Below are 26543 nucleotides of genomic sequence, written 5' to 3' on the forward strand. Positions count from 1 at the left end.
CTCTTTTTTTTTGTTTTATATATATGCATATTATGATAATATTTTTCAAGATTAATATTTCTTGGAAATATCCTTTAAATTTTAATTTTTAAATATTTTAAATATGAAAAAAAATTATAAACATTTTTTTATTATAAAACTTTTGAATTATTTTATTAGAATAAAATTTTATTTATCGATTAGGAACTTTTTTTTAATTATTTCAAAATTTAAATTTTTTATAAAATTATACACTGTAAAAAATTGTGAGTGAAAATGGATTTTATTTAAATCTGAGTTCACTCCGTCACTCGGAGTTCCGGAATTTTTTAAAAATCACCCGCATACGGAGTAAATAGGGAGATTTTTTTTTAGCGGAGTGATTTCGAAATGATCTGGATTTTATTTAAATCCACATTGTCTCCGATTCGGAGTTTTAGTATTTAAATTAACTCTTGGGAATGAATTTCACTCCAGAAGAATCAAATAAATAAACGGGCATCCATTCTGGATTTACTCCGTTAATTTTTTACCGTGTATTATATGAAAATATTTATAACTTAAAAGTTTAAAGATTATTTTTAATGAAATATTAATCGAGTTTATGATAACTATAGTTAATGAGTATGTCATGTTTTCTTTTTTTTTTTTTTCATTATTTTTTTTTTGTTCTTTTAATAGGGAATGCTATTAACAAATAAAGATTCAATAAGAGGTGGCATCGGTGCAAGATTTTCCACCTTGAGGTAAAAAATTCGCTGAAGACCTTGTGCAGCAAGACTCCTTAAGTCGGGGAGTTTACTTAATAAATGTGACAGGTACTGAGTTTTTCTCTGGGCTTCTGAATTGTAAGTAACGTGATCACGTAGTGATGCTACTATTCTCATTTGTAAATCTTCTACTCGTTGTGGTTCTTTCAAACCATATCGATCTATAATTCAATTAGTAATTATATTATTATACACTGAAAGTAACACACGTAAGATATTGTAACATTAATATTTTTATTGTGAAAGAAAAAAAAAAAAGATGAGAAGTGAAGGCGAATGAACTTGGATCGATCAGTAATCGCGTGATAACATGAACGATTTCAAAGTCGAGAAACAGGTGCATGCATCAACGTCAATACGTAATTTCCCAAAGAATATGTGAATTATTAATTGTAAAAAATAGTAAAAAAAAATATAAATCAACGCACGAGAAAACGTAATGCAAGTAATTGAAGAAACAATACAATTATAAATAAAAAATTGACTACTCAACGAATCTTTGATGTTATAAAATAATTGATGGTTACTATTGATTAATGGTTGTATCATTATTACAATTATTATATTATTAGTTTACCTGTAACGAGTGTAAGCGCACAAAGACATGCGAATGCACTGACATCAATTTCTACACTATGAAGAACATGACAGAATTTGAGGATATTGAATAGCCATTCGTCGAAACATCGGTAACATTGTGTTCGTGATAGTACAACACCGTTGCAAAATGTTAAAGTATTATCACTGACTCTCGTGCGATAAGCCAACCTAAGAATAAAAAGTTCCAAGCTTGCTGATTGGAAGAGTAACTCCTGAAATAACATATTAATTAATTTTATTATTATTTATAGTCAGCAAATTAAACTATTCAGATTATCCGAGTCAAAAAACAAACTCTAGTTTGGTCCTCAAAAACCTCAATTTCTTTGATATTTTATTTGCCGCCCAAAAAGTAGCTCTACTTTAATACTCAAAATCCTCAATGAGAACTATGAGGTCTAAATGCAAATAATTTATCGATTTTGAATTATACATAAGATCTCAAAATCCTCAACGAATGAAAAGTTATCTTTCGAATTTTGAAAATTTTAGTTAGAAAAAGAGAGGGAAGAGAATACTTCGAATGAGACTTTTGAAATTAAAATGCGGATGAAATTATTCCTTTACGTTTTGAGTATTCTGAGGCTCTAATTCAGATTATGTTATATTCCAGTTTAGTCCTCAAAGGGGTAAAATTGGTCGTAGCTACTACTTTGAGGACTAAACTAGGATAACTTTCTATACTGTCGTCAATCTTGAAATTCTAAATTGATCTTCAAAAAGCTCATTGAGAACTTTGAGACTTAAATCCAAATTTGTTTTTTGGCTCGGGATAGATTTAATGAAAAATAATAATTTACTTGATCTTCTTTTAAGAGATCCGTAAATCCAGGAATTTTTTCGGCAAAATTATGAATAACATCAATGGACGTCGCAAGGAGACTGTAAAATTGCTGGACTTTTTCAGCGTCTGTTACCAAAGGTGCTGGTACGCCTGGCTCATGATATTGAGAGTAATCTAAATTAGCAACATCAGGAGTAGTATCAACGTGCGCTCGTACTAATGCAGTGATCAGTGTAACGGGCGGACTGGGCGGAGATTCTTGAGGAGATTTTGGCTTGGAGGGAAGTCGACCTCGTCGACCTTTCAAAGAATCTGTTCTGACGACCTGAAGAAAAAAAAATGATTATCAATCTAATAAATTCTCCACATATATTTATTTTTACATAAAAATAATACAAACCTCTTTGACCATACCAACCATCAGGCACTTTTGAAACCGACAAAATTGACATCGATTGCGACGTCGTTTGTCAACAGGACATGATTTTTCAGCTAAACAAACATATTTAGATCCTTTTTGAACAGTCCTCTTGAAAAATCCTTTACAACCTTCACAAGTACGTACTCCGTAATGCTGGCAAGCAGCAGTGTCACCACAAACAGCACACAGTTGACTTGGACTCTGTGGTGCTCTCTCATTACTAGCACTAGGTGACGGAGTTGAATTAACATTACTGGATGTGCTGGGACATGATTTTGGTGATTCTTGATTACTACCACTGCTCGTAGAGTCTGACCTCTGTAACATTGGTGCCCGAGAACGTGTTGACCCAATGTGGACATTTGATCCAGTGACGTTGGATGTCATTGAAACCGGTGATACACTCATTAGATTCCCTTGACCATAAGCCGGTATAGGTACGTTTGTAAACCCACTAGACATGTCTCTCTGGTGTAAATTACCAGCTGACTGCATTGGGGCACCGTGATTTGACGTAATCGCGGAAAAATAACCCGGTGGAGGTGGTGGTGGTGGAGGAGGTGGCGGAGTTGGTTGTGAAGGTGATGGTGGAGATGGTGAAATAGCCATCGCTGTTACTGATTGAATTGGCACTGCTACTGGAGGTGGTGTCAACGTTGGCGGAATCTATTTTAATATTACTTTGATTACTAATACCGTCAATAATAATCAATAAATAATTCGTGCTAACTTACATTTTGGTGGTGATGATTGTCTTGACGATGATGGTGATGATGATGATGAGAAAGTTGCTGTTGGTGATGATGCATCATTTGATGTTGCTGATGATGTTGGGATTGCTGATGATGGTGATGGTGGTGCTGCTGCTGCTGTTGTTGTTGAGGATGATAGGGAATAGCAGCATTGAATTCAGCAGTGTAAGGAGTGTCTGCACAAGCATACTGAAGAGCATCGAAACACTCGTCATCCATCTTGATATCCAGACTCTGGAGTTCTTGGCGTGTGTAGCGCTGATGAACGGTGTACGTCTCTTGGAAACTGGGTAGTGGAGTTGGGCTGTTATTTATTAAATATCCGTAATAATACGTAAGTATACTAAGTTAATGTACGTTAAACATCTTTCAAAGTAACGAAAAAAAAAGTTTAAGAAAAAAAACTGTAGACCAAGATGTTATGAAATTCACCTCAATGAATCTGTTTGTAGATCTCCAGGTAGTGATCGAGATTGAATTTGATGATGTAGATTTGATTGGGTGATATCGTCTTGTGTTGCTGTTACAGACTGAGAATTGCCTAACTGTAACTCTGGAAAGGGTTCTAATTCTTCAGTAAGACTTCCTGTATCCGTAGGATCAGTGTAAGGTGCACTGAGTAAATCAGCAAAACTGCCGCAGCCAAATGGGCTCTGCAATGTTCAAAAGGAAAGCCTCATTTATTATAGACGGCTATCGATGTGTTACTTTCTATTTGTTGTGTATACTCAGAATGATACATTGCTATTATGACAGCTAGACGACAGGATAAACGAGCAATAAATGGTATAGATGGTAAAAAGCATGTAAAAGAAGAGAGAAAAAAAAGAAGGGTAGGTATTCTATTCGATGGTTTGACATTTAACTCATTGCTCCTTAGGGACCTCATTCTTGACAATAACTGGGTTTCATAGTTAATGTCTATTGCTGGTCTATATATTTTATATTTTATTTTAAAACAATTGATATATTTATATATATAAGGGTGACCCAAAAAAAACAATTTTTTTTACTTTCGAGTCATATATGAAAATTTTATTTTCAAAACCCTCTAAAGTCAGGGCGCTAAAACATTTTTAAGAAGCTCAAATTTTGTAAATTCCAAAAATTATAGAAATTCGGATTTTTTTTTTTGGTAAATTTTCTCTTTCTCTTGACAGAAATATTTTCTTTCTGAAGAATCAATGCCATGCTGAAAATTTTTGCCCAAAATTTAAATAATCAAACGTCGCTCAAAAATTTCGAATGTTTCTGAGTGCTGTTTTTTAGACGTTTTGGAGCGTCCCTTGGATATTAATATTAAATAATCTTAATTTTTTCACCATCAATTTATATCATAACGAATAAAAACAGAACCCGAGGCTTAGAAAAAATAATTATTTACATACTTTTATTTTTGGTTTAAAATTTAAATTTTTTGATTAAATATTAACATTGCTAGAGTATATTTAACTCTATTATTGAGTAATTTTTTAAAAGTCTTATATTTATTCAATTATTTTGAATATCTCATCTTAATCTATTAACTTTTACTCCATGCGATTAATTTTTACTTTTCAATATACCATTCTTTTAAACCCATTAATTTTTTGATGAAAAACTGCTTCTAACTCGAATAAATTTTCTAATCTATGAAAGTAATTTTTACTCTAAACTGCAGAGTAATATTTCAGTAGTCTCCGTTAATCTTCGCTTAATATCGGCTTCGATTAAATGTCTTTTATTTTGCTCGCAACTAACATGTTACGCACACAAACGTAGGCTTGGAAAAAAAGACGATCTCTGTATCTCTCTATAACTTAATATTTATTTTAAAATTAAAAAAAAAATTTGTATCTTTTCTTTTTCAACACAATACGAGTAATTTTTTTTTTTTATTCTTTTTCAAAATATTTATATTAATTCATATTCTAAGGCAATTAGATGGTTTTTTTTATTTCTTATAGAAATTTCAGCCTATTCATTGTAGTTTTTATTTTAATTCAATATAAATTTTATTAATTGAATCATCAATTTTTTTATCATAACTGACGAGTAAAAATTGAACGAGAGAATTTATTTAGACAGTCGCTAGGTGTAATTTTTACTCGTAAGTATGAGTAAAAATTAATCTGATTGATTTTTACTCACTGAAAGAGTAAAATTTCGTAATTCAAAAGTAAAAAGTCGTAATGGCCCGAGATTACTCGATTTAGAGTAATTTTTAGAATAAATAACATGGCAATATTCATACGAAAATTATTTCCGTGTCGTAATATGATAATTAAGTTTTAAAAAAATACAAAAATTATTCAAAGTATTAGCTGCCTATTATGAGTTAATATTCAAAATTCTTGAACGAGGTTTAAAAATCTATATTTTGAGCCAAAATTTTCAGCATGGCATTGATTTTACAGATAGAAAATATTTCCTCCACAAGAAAGTAAAAAATAAAAAAAAAAAACGAATTTCAATCATTTTTGGAATTTTCAAATTTTTTGAGCGACCCCTTAAAAATTGTTTATTAAACTGATTTTTGGAGGTTCTTAAAACATTCTAAACCAACAAATTTTCATATAAGACTCGAAAACAAAAAAGCCGGTTGTTTGGGTCACCCTAATATATATTTTAAAAATATAATATATATTATAAATAAATATGAAATAATAAATTTACTGATGTGTATAATTTGTTAAAAATATTTATGATAATAATATTTATTAATAGCTAAAAAAATAAAATCACCTGTGTCTGTAGCAGAAGCATACTTGATGCAACTGTGAATGCAGTGCCAGTGGTCGTTGTGGAAGCCGTTGTGATTGCAGTGGTAACAGAGCCACGATCTGTGCAAATTAATTCAGTGGATGATGATAATGATGATGTACGTTGATGATGTTGATTTTGTTCACTACTAGATATATCAACCGGTAATTGATGACCGGTAAATTCTTTTTCACAATCGTCTTCGCCACTGGGCGTATGAAGCTGCCCTGTTGATCATACACGAATAAATTTTAAATATAAATATTTTTTTTAATTATAATTTTATCAATAAATTATTTATTTAGTCAGTCATGTGATCGAGTAAATAAATATTTAAATAAGTAACTGAGTCAAGGTAAGTAACTTTACAATACATTCATCAACAAAATAAGCAATTTTATAAGAAATTTAAGTGCATTTTGTTACAGGTGCATGGCAAAAATCAAAGAGATAATTATGATTATGTTATCAGTGATTAGGAAGAAAGAGAGGGCAACTGAGCAATCGACGAAACGCTTTTTTTTAACAATGCATACGTACACTGATCGATACAGTATTTATCGTACTGCGTACGGTCCATGTCGATCATAACTTCGAATAAAGTCCCGGTCTTGGTTGTCGTCGACAACTGGATCGTTTATTAGACAATTTTATTGATTATCTCTTCTGATATGTATAACATACATACGATAAATAGTTCACCCAAAGTACAATTGGATACAGATTTTAAAATTTAATTTAATGATTAATATCCCAAGAGTCTAGTTTTTTGATAATTAATCTTGTTAAATAGACTCAAACTATTAATTTAATTATAATGGGAATATTTTTATATTAAAATGTATGATATGTTAATAAGTTTAAATATGAAATTTTGAGTATCTATCAAGTATGCAAAATATTATTTTTTAAAATAATTTTAATGGTAAAAAATGTGCGGTCACTGCGTGGTAAAACTCAAGTCCAATTTAAAGTTTTTTTTCACTTTTTTTTTCATACAATTATTTAATTTTTAAGTTTTTTTTTTATTATTTAAATAGAAGTTGCTATGAGTAGACGTCGATATGAACTGAAGTCCTCGGTGTCCTGGTCATATCTATATAGAAGCTATCCCACTTGGCAACCCTTGCATGTGTATATTATCTCAAGGGAGACATGAAATCATTGGCATTTGAAATATATCATATTTTTAAACTGCGGCGTTGATGTCCTTGCAGACAAGTGGTAAAACCACCCTAAATCTTTAGTATCCTCATTCTTATACGTAAGTACGGATACTTTTCTTGACATGTATAATAATCGCAACTTTTCGAATGATGATTTCAGTAGCAAAGAATCGATGAACTACAGCCTGGAGTTAATCTGAAAAAACGAAACGAATCTGCGTCGATCTTCGTGTGATGATGTACGTCTTTAAATGGGACATAATTATTTTATTTTAATTCAATGTTTACCCACCTGCGGGGTAAGTTTGATGACAAGATGATAACGCAGTGATTTATAAATTAAAAAATAAATAAATAAGGGAAGAAGTGAAATATATATTAATAAAGTATCATAGGGGTAAAAAAATGAAATTTAATCTACTTCCTTACCCAAGTAAAGAAAAAAAATACTAAACAAACCCTTCGACAATAATGATGCTGGTAAACTTATACAAATCAGATAGTCACGGATTATAAAAGCCGTCAATTTAATTTCCCTACTGTATCATTTTTTTATTTTGCAGCACTTGATTTACAAGGCGTGACGAATATTTATGGACTGAAGAGTATAAATAGCAATAATATATGTGACATATTGTGTATAGATCGTAAAGTACATATCAGTAGAAAGACCATGAGTGTAAGACTTGATTAAGTAGATAAGTCTGGTGCGGATATAAGGGATAAGTAGATTGCTACCAGAAATCATCATACCAAGATCTCGTCACTGGACTCGGTTTTATTCCCTTCCACAAGTATTATATACATCTGAAGCCACGCCTCTCCACGTGCCTGCGCACGTGTAGCCAGCCTTCGGCCGATGGTTGGTTCGCTATTCCGTTCCGTTGAATTGCGACGACATGACAAAGCTGGGTTTAATGATAAGAAGTAACAGATAAGATACAGCCCGCGTATCAAGGTACCAAATTAAGAAAGCTCTCATCATTACTTTTTTTTGCTTGCTAGACAACCACGTTCGCAAATACATTTCTATTTTTACCACCCAGTTCTTCTTTTAAATTTATACTCTAACACTCTAACAATCAAATGAATATTTTTATCTCTTTAAATTCATTATATATGTAATATATTTTCATTACCCTCAATCCAACTGCTCAACAAAATAATAATTTATCCCGAGTTAAAAAACAAATTCTAGTTTAGTCCTCAAATCACTCAATTTTTTTGATATTTTATTTGCTGCCCAAAAAGTAACTCTACTTAAGTACTCAAAATCCTCAATGAGAACTATGAAGTCTAAATGCAAATAATTTATTGATTTTGAATTATACATAAGATCTCAAAATCCTCAACGAATGAAAAGTTATCTTTCGAATTTTGAAAATTTTAGTTAGAAAAAGAGAGGGAAGAGAATACTTCGAATGAGACTTTTGAAATTAAAATGCGGATGAAATTATTCCTTTACGTTTTGAGTATTCTGAGGCTCTAATTCAGATTATGTTATATTCCAGTTTAGTCCTCAAAGGGGTAAAATTGGTCGTAGCTACTACTTTGAGGACTAAACTAGGATAACTTTCTATACTGTCGTCAATCTTAAAATTCTAAATTGATCTTCAAAAAGCTCATTGAGAACTTTGAGACTTAAATCCAAATTTGTTTTTTGACTCAAGCATATACCTGAGATAAATTTTTACAGATTTCACTTTATCAAAAAATAAACCAGGACTCTTTAAAAAGTATACATGTGTACATACATATAAATACATAGACCAGACCTGTGTAGAGTGATTTTAAATTCGATTTCGAAGAAGTAACAGAAATAAATATAAAAGATAGGCACGAATGAGAAGCGACCGTTCAATGCGACGCGGATATGTAGGTCCGTGCCCTTTAACCTCAGCGTAAGTTACTTACGATATTGTACTACCGTGAGACCGAGTCTCTTATAGCTGTACCCGGTGTAAGAGTGAGCGCACTCTCTTTACGTGCGCTCTATAGGTTACGTATCAGCGTATTTGAGAGCGCACACGTTTGTCTTGTATATATATTTATGCCTATAGATTTAATACTATCAGCAGCACCTGGTCGAGCATGCAGTGAATCTAGTGTAGTCAACGGCTCTCCACTCTCAAGATTTATTTGTACCAGTGTCTAGCCATGTAATTGATCCTAGACTAAAGTTAATCCAAACTAAGTCCTAGTTTTATTTAATTTTAATCTTTAATGAGGAAAATATTTTAATTTTATCATAATAATCACAGTGATTTAAATTTATTACAAGTATATTATCTCAAACTTTCTTCCTCTTTCTTTCTATTGATCTATTAAATTATTTTCTCTTAATCTTTTTCGTTATATGCTTCCAGACTTAATGGTATCGATTGGTATCGGAAGAGGCCACCAATGACCAGGCCAATCGGAGGTCATCTATTATAGTAATTTAAAGATAGAACGCCCGGCCTCTTCTCTTTTTCTGTCTGGATCTGTGTGTGTATACATATATAAGTGTGTCCATGTGTCACCGCACACATTTTTAACATACGACGAACACATATATATTATATATATATTTATAAAAGTAGTCGGGGTAATACACGAGCATCGAACTCTCCCAGCCGCTGCTGTCTACTGTATTCAATAGTCCTACTTAAACTGCTATCCAATAATTTTCTTTGCAATCATCTTCTTAACATTCATTCAACGTCAATTGAATATTCCTCATTTATTCAGACACCGTACTAAACTTTTTCTTATATACTTTTTCATCTTGAACATTTTTTTTTATTTATTATTTTATTTTTTAGATTTATTTATACAAAAGTGAACGGAGAATTGATTATGTCCGATTTAGGTAATCGTTAGTAGTCACATCTTGATGAGCTACATAGTGCCCTTTTACTACTTGAAGAAAAAAAAAACCTTTCTCCTCAAATCAACCAAGTGAAATTCGTATAATAAAAATTAATAGGACGATTAATCATTTATATTTTAACATAAAATACCTCAGTGACACTTGATTTCATGTTAAATATTTTTTTTTAATTTTTATCTTCAATTATTTATTTATACCGTTATAATCGATTCAACGCTCGACGGATAAGCCGCCTCTACTACTCTGATGCATTGATCCAAAGGGGTATATTACCCTCCGCAAATAAAGCAGTAATTATTTTCATGACACTGTTTTTACCTTTTGGAAATAAAAAAAAAAATTCGTCAGCAAAATTTGTAAAAAAAAAAAATTTTGTTCCATGCATGGAGAAATTATTCTTGCCTGAAAATTATGGTGTCATAGTAAAGCCGGACCATGTTGGCCACCTGACGAAAATCGTAAGAAAATGCAAAAGTTACTGCAGTTGGACCTCGTTATAAGACTTTAATTCTGTCTTTTTTTATAAACCAGGTATCGCGATAGTTTGAGAGAGAAACTAATAGTCTTATAACGAGGTCCTACTGTATGACCATTTAGTAAAATTTCTAATGTTTACACTAATTTGTAATACGACCATTGGAAATTTTAATATGGTCATAGTAATTTTTGCATGTGTTTATTTCAATTTTCGTCAGGTAAAAATTCAAAAATTTCGGGCGAATTCGGATTGCAATAAAACTCCGAATAAATACTCCGAATTCACTCCCGAGTTTTTACATTGCAATTAATGCTCTTGGAGTAAAATTCACTCCAAAGGTGAGCTTATTATAATTTTGAAACTCCGGTTCGAAGAGAAATTAACTTCTAAAGGGAATTTATTTAAATATTCAAACTCCGAATCGGATTGAATGCAGATTTAAATAAAATCCGTAATCACTCCGAATTCACTCCCGATTTTTTACAGTGCATAGTTAGGCTTTACAATGACACCATAGAATTTCAAACGCGAATAATTTCTCCGTGTAACACAATTGCTTAAGGAAAAATTTTCGATGTTTACCAAAAAAAGAGTTTTATAAATAGACAAACGAAAGCATCTGGATTAGCTTACATTAGCCACGAAGGCGGACAAGAGAGACTGCAAGACAGAGATCACGTGATAACCACCCGCTGCTGTTTGCAGGACTATTACACTGATCATATGTATTTATATACATGTATAAATACATATTTATATTTATATATGTGTAATAATGAGAATAAACGTATGTATAGTGTGACCGAGGAAAGTGGGTACCGGTTTCCCGGTGTCCGCCAACCTGTTCCTCTATCAACTAACCGCGTGGGTAAACGCTAGCCATCGTTACATATATACAATCACACCTTGTTAATACACTGTAACAGTACACAAGTGTATGGATAAAATCACTAGGATATAATAATACAAGCTGGAGAGAACAGGTTCTTTATACAGGACACGAATACTTTTTGTTCGACCTTTTTATTCTTTGATTTTGATTCGCATTCACTACAACTATAACCACACACTAAAATTAGACCTTGTTTCGAATATTTATTATCCTCATTAATACGGATTTTTATTTTTTTAAATTCATTATTATAATTATTGTTGTTTATATGACATATTATGTCTGATAATTTGATAAATCGACGCGTTTATTCGATTTAGAGATTTTTTTTTTAAATAGTAAACGGATCGTTAATCAATTGATGTCTACCGTTGTACATAAATGATTAAACTTTAAGAAATAACTTTTTTATTGATCTAACAAGATTTGTTTATATTTACATGAAACTGTTTGATTACCGATAATTCAATGATAATTAACGTTTTTTTAAATATTTCAATTAAAATAAGTAAAAGTTTGTGAAAACTTTTTGTAATAATTTCGGCAGTGCAGGAGGTATCATATATTTATTTTTGCAAAAAGGAATAAATTAGACACACATCCTATTACCATTTTACTGTAAATTTATTCTAAATCCTGTCTAAATTTCTATCAGAGAAATTTCTAAGAGGATCTTTTAAAAATTCAAAATAACTCGCTATTAAGGTCAAAGGATTTTAAAAAATGTTTTTTATTTAGTGAGCACTAAATCAATGTGGATTGATGTATAAAACAAACTTGTAAACTGTTTACCTACTAAATACTTCACACCAAACTTTTTTTTACGATATTGAGACATTGTCAATAATATAAAAATAATATTTTTTATTTTTTTAAAAATTGAATCAAATGATAGAGTAAATAATTCGTATCATCAGTTTCATGTTATGGCAATAATTTAAAACTTACAACAAAAAATGAAAGAAAAACAATAGGATTTTGAATGTCACTAACAAGGACGTTGTTATTTCAGGGTGATTAACAACTCAAACAAGTGTAAAGTGTAGGTCATACTCACGAACGTGAATAAACCGAAAATAAAAAAATCGTGCATGCGAGGAAAAATAAAAATATTAATCAGTAAATCGTTGATATGCCAACAATAAGTTTAGTATCAACATAAACATATTTGGTTTATATTTTAATATAAATATATACTGCTTCAATATATTGAACGCTCCCCTTTAACACCAGAGCAATGAGTTAAATACGGCCTTGGCGGTGTTTCATCGTCGATGTCGACGTCCACATACTTCTCTTATACACCGACATGCAAGTTGACCCAGTACAGCTTCTGCTTTACATTACCACCACCACTATTACCACCCTAGTATCTCACCACCACCCTCACTCTGTTATTCTGCAACCACCTCGTCGGTTGTGACGTAGTAACGGCAGTTTATGACGTCATCGTTGTGCCGCAGTTCCGTTCATCGATTATCCCATCCCATCCTCACATTCTATTATATGCATATCCATATATATTTATATATTTACTTATCACTCTTTTTCACATACTGCTAACTGACTACTGGATTTAAATGTTACACGCATTTTATTATTTTTCTATTATTTAATGTTGTGTTGTTTACAAACATAAATAAATGAAAATATCTCGAAAAGTTTTGAAAAAATGGACATACTTTTTCTTTCCTCTTTTTTATTGTATTAATTCATATTCATTTTTATCAGCTTATTTTACACCTTACCCACCTACTCTAAATCAACTCAAGCATTTTCACTTCCTGCTTTATGTATATATATATGTTTGTATCTATCACACTTGTATACACTCCTATGAATATTAGCCCAGGCGTGAGAAATGTGATCATCGATTATCATTACGCTCAAGATAAGCATAAATATATTATTTACCTACACACTTGGCCTTTTTAAATTCATTATTTATGACATAACTTCAGTACTTTGGTATGCTACAATAAAATAAAATATAAATCAGTGCTTAAGTCTTAAAAAATTTATATAAATTTTATTTGTTTAAATTTAAAAAAAAAAATTTAATTATATTTTTATTTAAATAATTTAATTAAATCATCAGAAAAAAAAATCATAAAATAAATTTATAAGACTTTCATCGTAGTATAGTATAAAATATGAAAGTTAATCAAATCAATTATTATTATTAATAAAATATAAATTAATTGATTGTTTAGTCTGAGGACTCAAAAAAACTATATAATTAACACTAAATCTTAAAACCTGTTTTTAATATTTTTTTTACAGTTAAATTTTTAAAATATTTAAATTACGACACACTGGTTATCAAACACATCGATCGATATTAATTTATAAAAGTTATACAATTTAGCTATACCTATAAAATAATATATTTATAGCCAACATAAAATAATAATGGATTTTTTTTTTTACTGTGCATATATAATACATCATAACATCTAAGACCTTTAATTTACTCTTCTGCCAAAGCACTTTCCATCCAGATGAATCCACCCCTTCAATGAACGCACGCCCACGATCACGATACATTCCCTCAACCACACTCTCGATCTCAATATACATTAAAGATTACTGGGTAAAGTCTCTCCTCTCACTCTCAAATTATTTATACAGCTCGACTTTCCTATAATGCATTGCAACTATCTCGCTCATAGTACAGTAACAAAGGAAAGTCTACATATATATATATATATATACATAGTTGTTGATCACATCATGTTCAATCGTGTGGATCAGTACTAGAAGAGAATAGAGTAGTTTCCCGCGACGAGAGTATAGATCACGTTTTTCTTTATTTCTACTCAGCTCAACTCAACTTAACTAATATTAAACATCGTGTTCAGAACATTATTATGTTACATATATATCTCATCGTTAGGTGCAAGTAATGCTACTCTTTGCTGTTATATACTATCACAAACTTTTCTTTGTTCTCTTTGGTATGATAGTCTTTAACGTCTCCGCATGATACACTAACTCTTTATGAACAGAATCCATTAGATTTAGCTACTCATATTCTGCAATAGTGTCGTTGATTGTTCACGTTCACTTGCATCTATGAGAAATAGCCAATGAATAATAGTATGCAGTATTGAGCATAAGATAAATACATAAGAAGTTAAATAAAATAGAGAAATAACGGATTTATTTCAACGATGTTCAGATTAATTATACTCATATTTATCATATTTCATACTAATTAATCTTTACTTAATTATATCATTTAATGTAAATGTGCATCTGCTACACTGATGTACATTAACACTAATTAAACTTTTTCATTTACTATTTTTAAAATACGTTTGAGTTCACATCAATCGAAAATGCCAACGTCAATATTAATTTGTCAGTTTGCGAGATATAAATTAACTCTACTGTGTAACAAACATTTACAAAAAAAAAAATAAATAAAATTCAATAGCAAGAGAGGATTAGATAAAAGTGCCGGTAAAGTTTTTTTGCACGAAATGATGGAAGTTAGGAAGTAAAAGAACGAGGTCGAGTAAAGATTTATATATAAACATATACAGAGTTGTTGAGGGTAATAGAGATAAATTTAAGTGGGAGTAAGCAAGAGAACAAGTTAAATTTTGTATATATATTTATATATAATACACCTGTATATGAAACTAAGCAAAATATCCCGAGTCGGGCGGCCCCGAAATAGCGGCATACGTCCTTGAAGTATGACGTCCTCGTAAGTCGCTCGATAACGGGCGGGGTGGAATTGTGACGTCAGCGTTGGACGTTGCCACCGAACCACCAGGCGTCTGGCTCGTCCGTTTCCCTTCACCTACCCCGACATGCTCAGCTGGTCGCCTACACGACTTTCTCTCTCTTTCTTTATCTTTTTCTATCATACTTTGATATTTTTCTTTGTATACTTCACTTGCATACTTGTGTATATATATTCACATATATATGTACTCATATGATATATATATATATATACTCATATATAGACGGTATATAGTAATGATATGATGCAGTAAGTATATTTTCTATCCGTATGTACATTGTCTCGTGGAGATTAAAATTAATGCGGTAATCATCTCCATACTAGCTTTCTTATTTTTCACTCTCTTGCAGTAAGATATGGAAAGGAGTGGCTTCATCAACTTGATTCCCGCGACAGCATATAGCATAGCTAAGTAATGATGGATTAATAGATTTAACGATTCAAAACTTGATGAACTGGCTGGACCCAAGATATTACTGGGTCTCGTGACCCAGAAGTACCAATTTTAAAAGTGGTCAACACTGGAGCTGTGATCCGACCGCCGTTAAGCCTCCAAGAAATACCGATACCAAGTATTCAAATATAATTATTTATGGCTTTAAATGCGACCTCAATATTTTTTATATTATAAGTATATATATATGATAATGCTTAAATATCTGTTGAAATAATTATGAATTAAATATTTTCAGATACTGATTCAAACTAATAAAATTAATGTACGTCCGTACTGTCTGTGTATAAAAAGAAAATCACCATTAACTTATTTATAAAAAAAAGTTATGGAAAAAAAAAATAAGTGTTGTAAGATTATTATCAATTAATAGACGTATTGTGCACGATATAAATCAATGGACTCGATACATCGTATATTTATTTCTATTTATCTATTTGGTTGTTCTAGACACGTGATCGGTTTTGATACGCTGATGAGGCGAGGGTAGTTTGTGTCTGCATGTTTTATTAAGTGGCTAGTTTCGATTTCTCAAGTACTTTGTTTTTATACAATTCAATTGATTTTTTTTTTGTTTGTTATTTTTTTTTTTTTTTTTAGCAAATAAAACATGAAAGCAATTTCGTCAATTGGAATAGTTTTTAATTTTTCATTATTCTTACACCTGTCATTATACTCACGGATATGATACTTTGTCTTAAAGGATTTGTATATGTTGACTTATTTGGAACGAGGTTGTTAACCCTTCAAATGAAATGTTCTACGACCTACTTTGTGATAGGTACTTTGTTTTAAGGACACAGTTAAGTACTGATATATTATCTGTATTATATAGAGTTGATGAATTGACGATTAATGTCTTTTATTTTTTTAAATAAATATATATATTTGCATAATTTACTAATATTTATTACACTTTGATGCATGTTTTTTTTTTTGCTTATATATTTGTATTTGTGTGTACGTTTAAATAAATTTATAAATATGTTCGATCGTTTGCGCACGCAAACAAATACGTCAAACGTATGCATTAGTTGGTTAGAAGATATTTCCGGTGGTCTCGTGGGACCGCGTGATCAAATAATTTTAATCACCAAGAGAAATAAACTCAAGAAAGTTACGTATATTTATATTTATATTTATATTTATATTTATAATTTAAATAGTGTACTGTGTACATTTTTAAATTAGGACTCATATTTTTAAATATTTTTTTTTTATTGTCGTCTTTCATAGAAGAAATGAAATAGAAGATGATGATATGATTGATAAAGAGATATATGTTTAATTTAAAAAATATGTAAAAAGTATAGTGGCACGTGACTCGGGTCTTTGTACTCTAGCCAAGCAGTTGGATCATGCGTGTATATTTAGTCGAGCAGCAAAACAATGCAGTTGGCTTCTAAGAAGAAGAAGATACGCTGCGGAAGTGTATGATCAAAAAAGCTTCACTGCTTCATTTTTTAAATTTTATAAACACATATATATATATATATATATATATATATATATATATATATATATATAAACTTGTTTACTGAACAATTATAAAAATCTACTTATGATCATTTAAATTTTAATTATTGACACGAGTTGCTCTGTATACTTATAATTATGATTATCATCATAATTAGTGTGAAATATCGGTGTATAAATTTAATAACAACTGTATATTAATATGTTGTAAGCGTTAAATAAATAAATGTCTGATTCATGTGTAAAGTTAGCGTGTCATACATCGTGTACATGCAGTAAACTTATATTACGTGAGAAAAGCACGTGGCGATTCGTGATATGGAAAGGGAAAGCCGCGGACGTAAATTATCATACAAAAAACAACGGTCATTGATATAAAAGATGTTTGATGCTGGCCAAATTTCTCAACAGCAAAATATATTTAAGTATATACGTAAGCTAACAAATGTCTCGAGATGATGAATATTCACCGACAAGTTCATTAATAGATTGATCGATATTAGTTGTAATTATAATTATATAAATTTAAATAGAGATGAAATATGTAAGTTAAAATTTATTTTGGGTAATTGTATGCAGAAAATCGATTTGATTAAGTGGGTTTTAAAAAGTTGTTGATTGACTTTAAATAAAAGTGATGATGATGATGATGATAATGATGATGAAGGGTAATTTTTATACGTTAGTCAGACAGACGCGTGCCAGTGATAAAAACGCGGGTGCGTGACCACCGAGACGAATGGCATGAACGACAAAGTGGCTATATCCGCGTGTATCTTGTTGTAACCGAGGCTAAGAAATAACGCCTAGTAGTTAGTGTCGGGCGTGTTGCCAGACTATATTTATCAACCAACGAACCGGTTACACCTGTAAAGACTCAGTAGAGAGTAACTATGTTTCCCGAAGAGTTTAACTGTCGATCGGGGACACATCAGCTCAACACTTACTTTCAGATGCTCAAAGTTTGTTAAACACTAATAGCTAAGCTGTTGTGAATTACTGTTTTTGTCATTTATTAATCATCACTCATCAGTTATAACTTCTTTGTAATTTATTCCTCAAGTTGTCAATTAGTGGCAAATTATTATTTATTTATTTATTTATGGTTTGCTATTTTCTCTATCTATTTTATATTTTTTTTATTGATAGTTATGATTGAAACAATTAATGTATTATCGGGTATGACTTCATTAGATACTTATCAGACACAATATTGTAATTTAATGCAACTATTCAATGACAAGAGGAAAATAGTGAGAGAGAAATATTTTTCTTTCAATACCACTTATCTCTCGACTTTCGATTCTTTTACTAGATACAACAACAGCAATAATTATAATAATAACAACACTATGGCATCATATACGTGTGAGTGTTTTTATGATAATTCAATCCAATGACTCGACAACGATCGTCTCTCGATCACCAACGCCGCCTCCACAATCACCACCATCACCATGACCACCTCACGCGGACAATAATTTATGTAGGTATGTGCGAATGCATGTATCCATATAGTCTATCTTTTATATATATATATACATATAATATAACGGTAAAACCTCTCACCGTCGTCGTCGACATCCTGGCCCGAGGAACGTCGAGGGCGCGATAGCAAAAAAAAATTCACCCAGACTTTCTTCATTCCTTCTCTTTTTTTTGTTAAATATTGAAGGAAAAAAAAATAACTAATCAGAATAAAGAAGTAAATGGTTAATTAATCAGCAATATATTCCAGCAGCACAGGTCAAGGTGAGACAAGTTTGTTAGTAATTCATCCGATTAAAAAACCATAGCCCAAAAATTTTAATAATTTTGAATTTAAAGTTAAAACAGCGACAAGTGAGTCAAGGCACAATAGTAGAGTGAGTCGAAGGACTTACACTTGTTCCATGAGTGATGATCACTATGATGATTGAGATGCTCAGTGGCCTCAAGGTTTCTGTGATGATCATTATTATTGTTATTATCTGGTGGTGGGAACCCAGGTCTACCAGGATAAACAGCTGCACCAATTGTCCTGGATCCAACGTGGGCCGCAACGCTGCACTCCTCCACAACAACACAGTCCTCGACAATGCTACCGCGCATTGTCGTGCCACCAGATACCGCAGGTTCAACTGTATTCGTTTTAGTTCCAATCACGTTTTCAACAGTACGCATATCTACGCACTCTCTTATGTTTATTTTTTTTTCTTTCTTTACTTTTGTTTTATTAATTGCTCCCGTAATTAATAATCCAATTATTTATCGTATCGCATAAATATTTATATTAATGATAGTAATAGTCATAGTAATAATAAGACATTGTTCATAAACCTACTGATAGTATTACTAAATTTTCCAGGTTGGCGGTGATGAAATTTAAAAAATTTAAAAAGTCCACTAACTTATCTGAATTTGTAATTCTGCGCGATGAGTTTTGATTGCAGTGATAATAAAAATACTAACAGCAATATTAACAATAACAACAATAGTGCAGTAATAATATATATTAGAGTGCTTAGGTATGATTTGTTGGTGTGAGATGGACAACTAACACCCAAGGACTCGTTGATTGCAAGTAACAGAGAGTGGTGGTGTATAAAAAAGGATGTGACGCGTAATAATAACAATAGTATAGGGTGAAAAATTAAAATAACAAGACGTTGTCTTTGTGTATTAAGAACACACAACCGACCTGCCACAGTCGCCGATGATGGTGTTCCAGATTCCCTCCAAATGGCATTGAAGACTCTCTCGTTGACTGCGAGCTCCAGACACTCAGGCGGCACCAATCGCTCGTTCCACAATTCCGACCTGGGAACTCGCATACGGCCACCAAATATTTACTTTAGGGTGTTTTTAACTCTATACTTCTGTCTCTCCCTCTCTCTATCTCTTGGATATTTATTGTTCGGTCTTTATTCCACGATGTAAATATCCACCAGAGGATTATTGTTATGACGATGACAATCGAACTGATAAGCACTTGGTTGATTCAGCATCTATGGTCTTTATTCTAGATAGTTGTTCACTTCGATTGCCTTGATGTTATCAATGAGGAGATGATTCTTCTCCCTGTATTCCACGACGTACAGTTTTGTTAACTCATATGTCCTACGTATTTAATTTTACGTGCAGGATTTAGGAGTATCTTATATATATATATGAGGAACAGCTATGCGCTTTTTTAAAACTCTGTAAAACACGCGCCTAGTGGCTCGTGAATTTGCGTCAAGTGAGCAAGTGGTTGAAGAATTAAATATAACGATAATGAATAAAAAAAAGGAATATTATTTCACGAATTCGTTGGAGAACAATAGGAAGTGGGCTAAAAGTTATTACACTTGAATTTATAAATAAAATTCCACGCATGGGCTGTGTGATTAAAAATGTGCAAGGTAAAGTTTTAAAATATTGGTTAATTTTTTACAACTATAACTTTTTAATTCAGTTCCTTTTTTTTTACTTACAGGTGATTTAATGTGGATTTAAATCTTGTTAATTAGTTGAGAAATCATTGATGGAAATAAATATGAAAATAAAGTCTGAAGAATACACTTGTGTAAACAAATAGCAATAAAGTTAATTATATATTTTAGACATTTATAGATAATAAGTCACGTTATTAATTGCAAATAAAGTAATAACTGTCTCACTGTTGATTATCGGAGCACGCGGATTAAGAGAAGCTGATACAGCTCTCGTGGTGGTGCACGTAAGGCCGGTCACCGCGTAACTGAGTCCGGAGCGCGCGCGGTTCTCCACTATATTAAAACCGTACTGTGTGTAGCGGCGAACGGCGCCACGATGACGTCATTGTGAACGTCATACACCGGGATAGACCGGGGCAACGGTGGATCGATGGACTTGCGCAGCAGTATAGTGATATGACCCTTAACAGTAAAGCTCCAGCTACTACTGCTATTGGGGGTGCCGGGTAGTGACAAGGGGGTGGTTACCTCACTTTACTCTGTCTCCGCTAACAATGACGTCATTGTTATGAGTGACGTCATATCGTCAGTCTGCGCCTCGAGCAGTCGTCGTAATCGAGGGCGCGAAAAAATAGAATACTCTGGACAAGGAATTGAAGAATGAATTTCACCAACCGGAAAATACTTATCAGCCAGTTTATTACTATAGCATTGATAATGATTATCATAGTATTTATAACAATGGTGACGAAATCCATTCAAGCAATATTCCACAAAAGAGTTAATGAAGGGTGAATTCTACGACGTAACATATCTATATCATCATCAGTTTCCTCATCTTATTTTCTTTCTTCTTCTTCATCCTCTTGTTCTCTTATATATTCATTCATAATAAATTCTCTATCAGTACTATCTTATTTTTTATTTTCCTTCATAGAGTTTATTACCTGGCACGATGCCATGTGCAAACAGACTATTACGTATGGGTCAACTCTCACAGTCTCTTTTAGTTAACACATTATACAAGATAAAAGCTACCGTGGATGGAGTATACGCGTGGCATAATACGTAGGCGGGATGAACGAGAGCACGTGTAGTGTAGCAGGCCACCCTTACCATAATCTCGCCCACGTCTGCGTCACTTTTCCTTCCGTTTCGTCACTGTGCCACCCACCGCCTACTCAAAGTTTACCCGTTCAATTCACATCACAGGCTGCAAGTGAAACGTAACTATTTTTTCATATTTATTTTTTCTTCCCCTTCATAACTTAAGGTGCCTAATCTATATGAACATATATATTTATACATAAGTTATATTTATTTTTGTGACTAAGCGTTAATCATTTTTTCTGATTACTCTTCTACTATTCGTATTTGTTATTGACGGAACTGACGATCGAACGCCCCAGTGGAGATTTAATGGCTTAGGTCATGGTGACGGTTAAAGCTTAAAGCTACTTCATTAAACAACCGGCAATCACCTTTTAACCTTGCATCGTGTCATTATGAAACCATTTTTTTTATCAGCCCTTTATATTTTTTATTATTTATTAACCTTCATGCTCTAGTGGCATTTTCGCCTCCAATATCTTGCACTTCCTCGTTCACTCATTTTTCGCATAAAAAACATTCGATGATGATGATAATGATTATTATTATCATTATAATTATTTAATCGATCCTGAGATGATGCGGGGAAGTATGAAAAAAAATGTGTACGATACATGAACCATTGGATCCAACGAACCAAGAGTCTGATGTATTTTTTTTTTGCTTCACCAGTATGTACATAATATGATACATAAGCTTTTATGCAATACTTGGAAATTACGATAGTTAATGCACGTGAAACTCTTGTCTCGTTTATCGTTATTTCTCATGTATCACTTATACTGAATAAAATATTATTTAAAAAAAAAAAGTGAATTAAATTTATCTCAATTTTTCTAGGTGATGAAGTAACAGACAGCATCAAAAACAACTATATTAAGTCACAATGTAATATTCAAGTTTTATATATTTATTTATTTATTTGTTGTTAAATTAATCGTGCATAAAAAGAGGAATCATCATCGGTATCTTAAACCAGCAAGAACGATGCAAAAGTAAGATAGCGAAAGGAGGAGCAGCTGCCCGCGAGGCAATTTCGAAGGTCTTCGGAATTCTTTAGAAAGTGGCAAAGCGAAGGTGCGTATGATGGATATGTGGTAGTAGTTGATGCACATTGGGCAATTGGGAAAAAGAAGAAATCAAGAGTCTGAGGAAACGAAAGAGGAAGAAATTATCGAGGTGATCCAGAGACAACACCAAACAACAAATATGATAAATAAATATATCCAGATGTGTTTTATTTAATTATGATGCTGCCCTTGATCTCACTATGCTTAGCAAAATTACACGCCACTAAAATTTGCATGCTATTAATTTTTTTTTAATTTATTTTTTTTTAATATACTAAAAACATTTTTATAGTTATTTATACTTTATATATTTTATATAAAAAAAAAATACGAATAATTATTAGGTGATAAATTTATAGGGTGAGGCATAACGAAATGACAGCAAGTGTAATTAAAAAAAAAAAAGTTTAGAAACATTAAAAATTTTTTATAATGGAGAAGGTGGACGAGTGTACAGAAATCACGGCCAACAACCGGCCAGTGCCCTGTCATGTCTGTGACTGTTAATACTGAAAGCGTAGGGTGGACCACACCAGGAATAATAACAGCACCAGCACTTCTAACCAGCACCGGCAACGGCAACAGGTTGCGTAATCGGCGAATATCGACAGAGTACGAAAACGAAAGTTACGGGGCAAGGCCCTCAAGTGTGTGGGCATGTGTGTGAATATTATATGTATGTGTCTTTGTTTATCTCACGGTGCTTTTGCATATATAGATTTATAAATATATATATAAAAGCGTCTATTAAAATCCACTATTGGCAATGTTGTAGGTAGTAAGATGACAGTCTAGACGAATCCATATGTTATTTATTGCTGTTGTTACTGTTGATGATGGCGATAATAATAATAATTATTATTATGATAATGGTTATATTAATGATTATTACATTGCTGGTGGTGACGCGGAAAGAAGAAATGGGTGAGAAGAGAAGAGAGTGTGTCCGTGCATCTTCGGTTCGGGTGGAGGCCGTTAAAATATAATAAAACATGAGAAGAAAGCCTTGAATTCCACGAGTGGACCAGACGACCGCGGTACTGCTATGTATATTACCTAGTGACATGCATATACACAAAGCATGATAAATTTATTTATTTTTTTTATTAAATTATAGTCGAACACATCATTGAAAGGAGTGAATAAATGGATAGATGAATAATGACGATGATGATGATAATGAAGAAGAAAGGAGTTAACCATGATGATGTCGACACTGAGAAATCGAGTTTAATCGTTTGATCTGTCTTTCCCTAATCACTTTTCTCAGTTACTCATGATTTACCTAGTTGATGATCTCTTTCTTTCTTCCTTGTATTCCAAGTGTACATGGAGAAAGTCACATCGTCACGATGTCATGTGTTAGGTTTATGTATCTATATATATATATTTATTTATTGGAGAAAGAGTAATATAATAATAAGATAATACGGTAGTAGAGCTTAATGTACGTACACACATCATCAGCCATAAACGACCGCCAAAAGCGAAGGGCATTAGTTGTTTTTTAGATTAATTATTAATGTTATCTAATCGAGCCAAGGTCCCGGAAGAAAAGCGTACTGTTGTTTTAAGATCCGGAGAGACGCATATATGTGATAGTTGTTTTAGGACGGGGACTTATGATGCTTCAGTAGGCCTCGCTGTTACTATCGAGACAGTTAGTTGTGTATGGGTATAAGTATACATCAACTCGTTTTATTGATTGATGTACACAGATATATAACGGGTTGAGAACAAGTAACATGACCTCCCTTTTTATATTGATATACTCTCAATTAAGGAATGATGAAGTTGATGAATCAAGTATATATTTAGGAAAGTGTGTAACTCTGTACAAAATAGATTACTTGTTTTTTTTAGCTATCATTGGAATCAAATTTACTTAATCAATTGATTTAGTGATTGAAGAACTCATATTTAACTTTAAGTGAATTGAAATTCGATACGATAAAAATAAATACGTAATGCTAATTTAAATATTTTAAATATTTTCGGCTGTTTTTTTTGGTTTGAACAAAATCCCTGAGTACAAACTACGGACTGCGCACTGAAAAAAAGAAATATTTGTCCCAGATAAATCAATTTATTTGTAGCTTTTTTTTAAATATTTCTTAATGACAAATACATATGTTTGGTACGACTAAATATGACAGTTGATTCAAATAATTTTATAATTTGATTGAAATATATAATTTATTTGTGGTAAGTAATTTATATATTTATGGTAAAGATATTGAATTTTTGACGAATGACGGAAAATTTTACGATATTTCACATGGCTCAGCTAACTATTATATGCAGCAATTGGATAATTTCTTTACCTCAAATAAATCACTTATTTCGTGCAATGAATTTGCTCAATTACATTATATTTTTCTCACAATTAAATATTTATTTGGCCATATCCAAATATACGATATCTTTGGCTCAAATAAATTTTTTTTTCAGTGGACAGAAAAAAAGTATTTCTTGGCGCAAGAAAAATTTTGTACTATGAAATGGAAACAAAAATTTTCTTGACAGAAGAAATTTTTTTCTCTCCCCGAGTTAAAAAACTAATTCTAGTTTAGTCCTCAAAAGCCTCAATTCCTTTGATGTTTTATTTGCCGCCCAGAAAGTATCTCTACTTTAGTACTCAAAATCCTCAATGACAACTATGAGGTCTAAATGCGAATAATTTATTGATTTTGAATTATAATCAAGACCTCAAAATCTTCAACGAATGAAAAGTTATCTTTCGAATTTTGAAAATTTTAGATAGAAAAAGAGAGGGGAGAGAATACTTTGAATGATACTTTTGAGATTCAAATGCGGATAAAATTATTCCTTTATATTTTGAGAACTTTAAGACTTAAATCCGAATTTGTTTTTTGACTCGGGTCTCCAAGAAAATTTTCGTTTTCAATTCATAATGCAAAAATTTCTTGAGATGGATAAAATTTTCCCTGGAGCGAGTAAAAATATTTAGCGCCAAATCCTTTCTTTCTGTGTACACATTGATGCGCTATACTGTCTAATCTAGCGAAGTGACCTTTAATTTTCAAATTTAGATAATATTCGTTTGTTTAAGAGAAAAAGAAAAACTCGGCCAAAGTTCCTGATTACTACATTAGTGCAACAAAGATAATAATGTGAGAAGAAAAAAAGTAAAAACGCCTGTTAATAAAATTTTAAAAATTCAAAAGAATGATCAATGTGACCTGTTATAGGTCGTAATGAAATAAGATTTAGGTGAAGTCAAAAAAGTAGATGGACATGTGTGTCAAATAAAATTTATTCAATTTGACTTAATATAAAATTTATATTTCTCTTATAATTTTATCTGGATTTACTCGGGAGTAAGTAAGTATATTTACATGTATAAAAGTACATCTCTGCATTGCTATTAACTTCTATCTCTCTTATAATTTTTTATATTTTTCTCTCGCTTCTCGATTCTCCGATAGATCGGGAAACGATGGGCTATTAGCGCCGCGTGTGAAAGGGAAAGCTAGCGGTCGGCAACATGACGACGGAGATGAGGAGAATGAGGAGGAGGAGAAGGAGGAGGACGACTACGATCGACCTGGTCTCCCAAGAGACTCTCTCCGCAGCACGTAACGTCACGACGAATCCTTCGTTGTCTTTTTACCACCTTCTGGGTTCGTCCACGTGTCTTCTACCTTTGCCATCGTGCATTCGCTATGCAAACAAATCTTTTGCATCGTTCATCATTATCTTAATGCTTGCATCCAATTATATATTAAGTATATGTAAACATATAAATAAATAGACATAAAAACAGGGTAAGAAAATATTGCA

At 32.0% G+C, this 26543-nt stretch overlaps 1 protein-coding gene across 2 annotated transcripts; it reads right to left on the bottom strand.

Moving 5' to 3' along the window:
- Window positions 1-632: 632 nt before the first annotated feature.
- LOC103568310 (nuclear receptor subfamily 4 group A member 2) lies at window positions 633-20842 on the bottom strand. Of its 2 annotated transcripts, XM_014440907.2 has the most exons (9): window positions 20599-20842; window positions 19027-20203; window positions 6031-6275; window positions 3739-3959; window positions 3289-3610; window positions 2534-3220; window positions 2150-2458; window positions 1327-1561; window positions 633-910 (listed from the first exon to the last, which is right to left on the bottom strand). In XM_014440907.2, the coding sequence occupies exons 2-9, from the start codon at window positions 19304-19306 to the stop codon at window positions 654-656; spliced, it is 2556 nt and encodes an 851-aa protein (XP_014296393.1). In that variant the 5' UTR covers window positions 19307-20203; window positions 20599-20842; the 3' UTR covers window positions 633-653. The 2 variants fall into 2 exon arrangements, with proteins under 2 accessions (XP_014296393.1, XP_014296394.1); XM_014440908.2 differs by having other exon boundaries at window positions 3289-3592; window positions 19027-20842.
- Window positions 20843-26543: the final 5701 nt, after the last annotated feature.

This window comes from Microplitis demolitor, chromosome 4 (genome assembly GCF_026212275.2).
Source record: "Microplitis demolitor isolate Queensland-Clemson2020A chromosome 4, iyMicDemo2.1a, whole genome shotgun sequence".
Taxonomy (NCBI): domain Eukaryota; kingdom Metazoa; phylum Arthropoda; class Insecta; order Hymenoptera; family Braconidae; genus Microplitis; species Microplitis demolitor.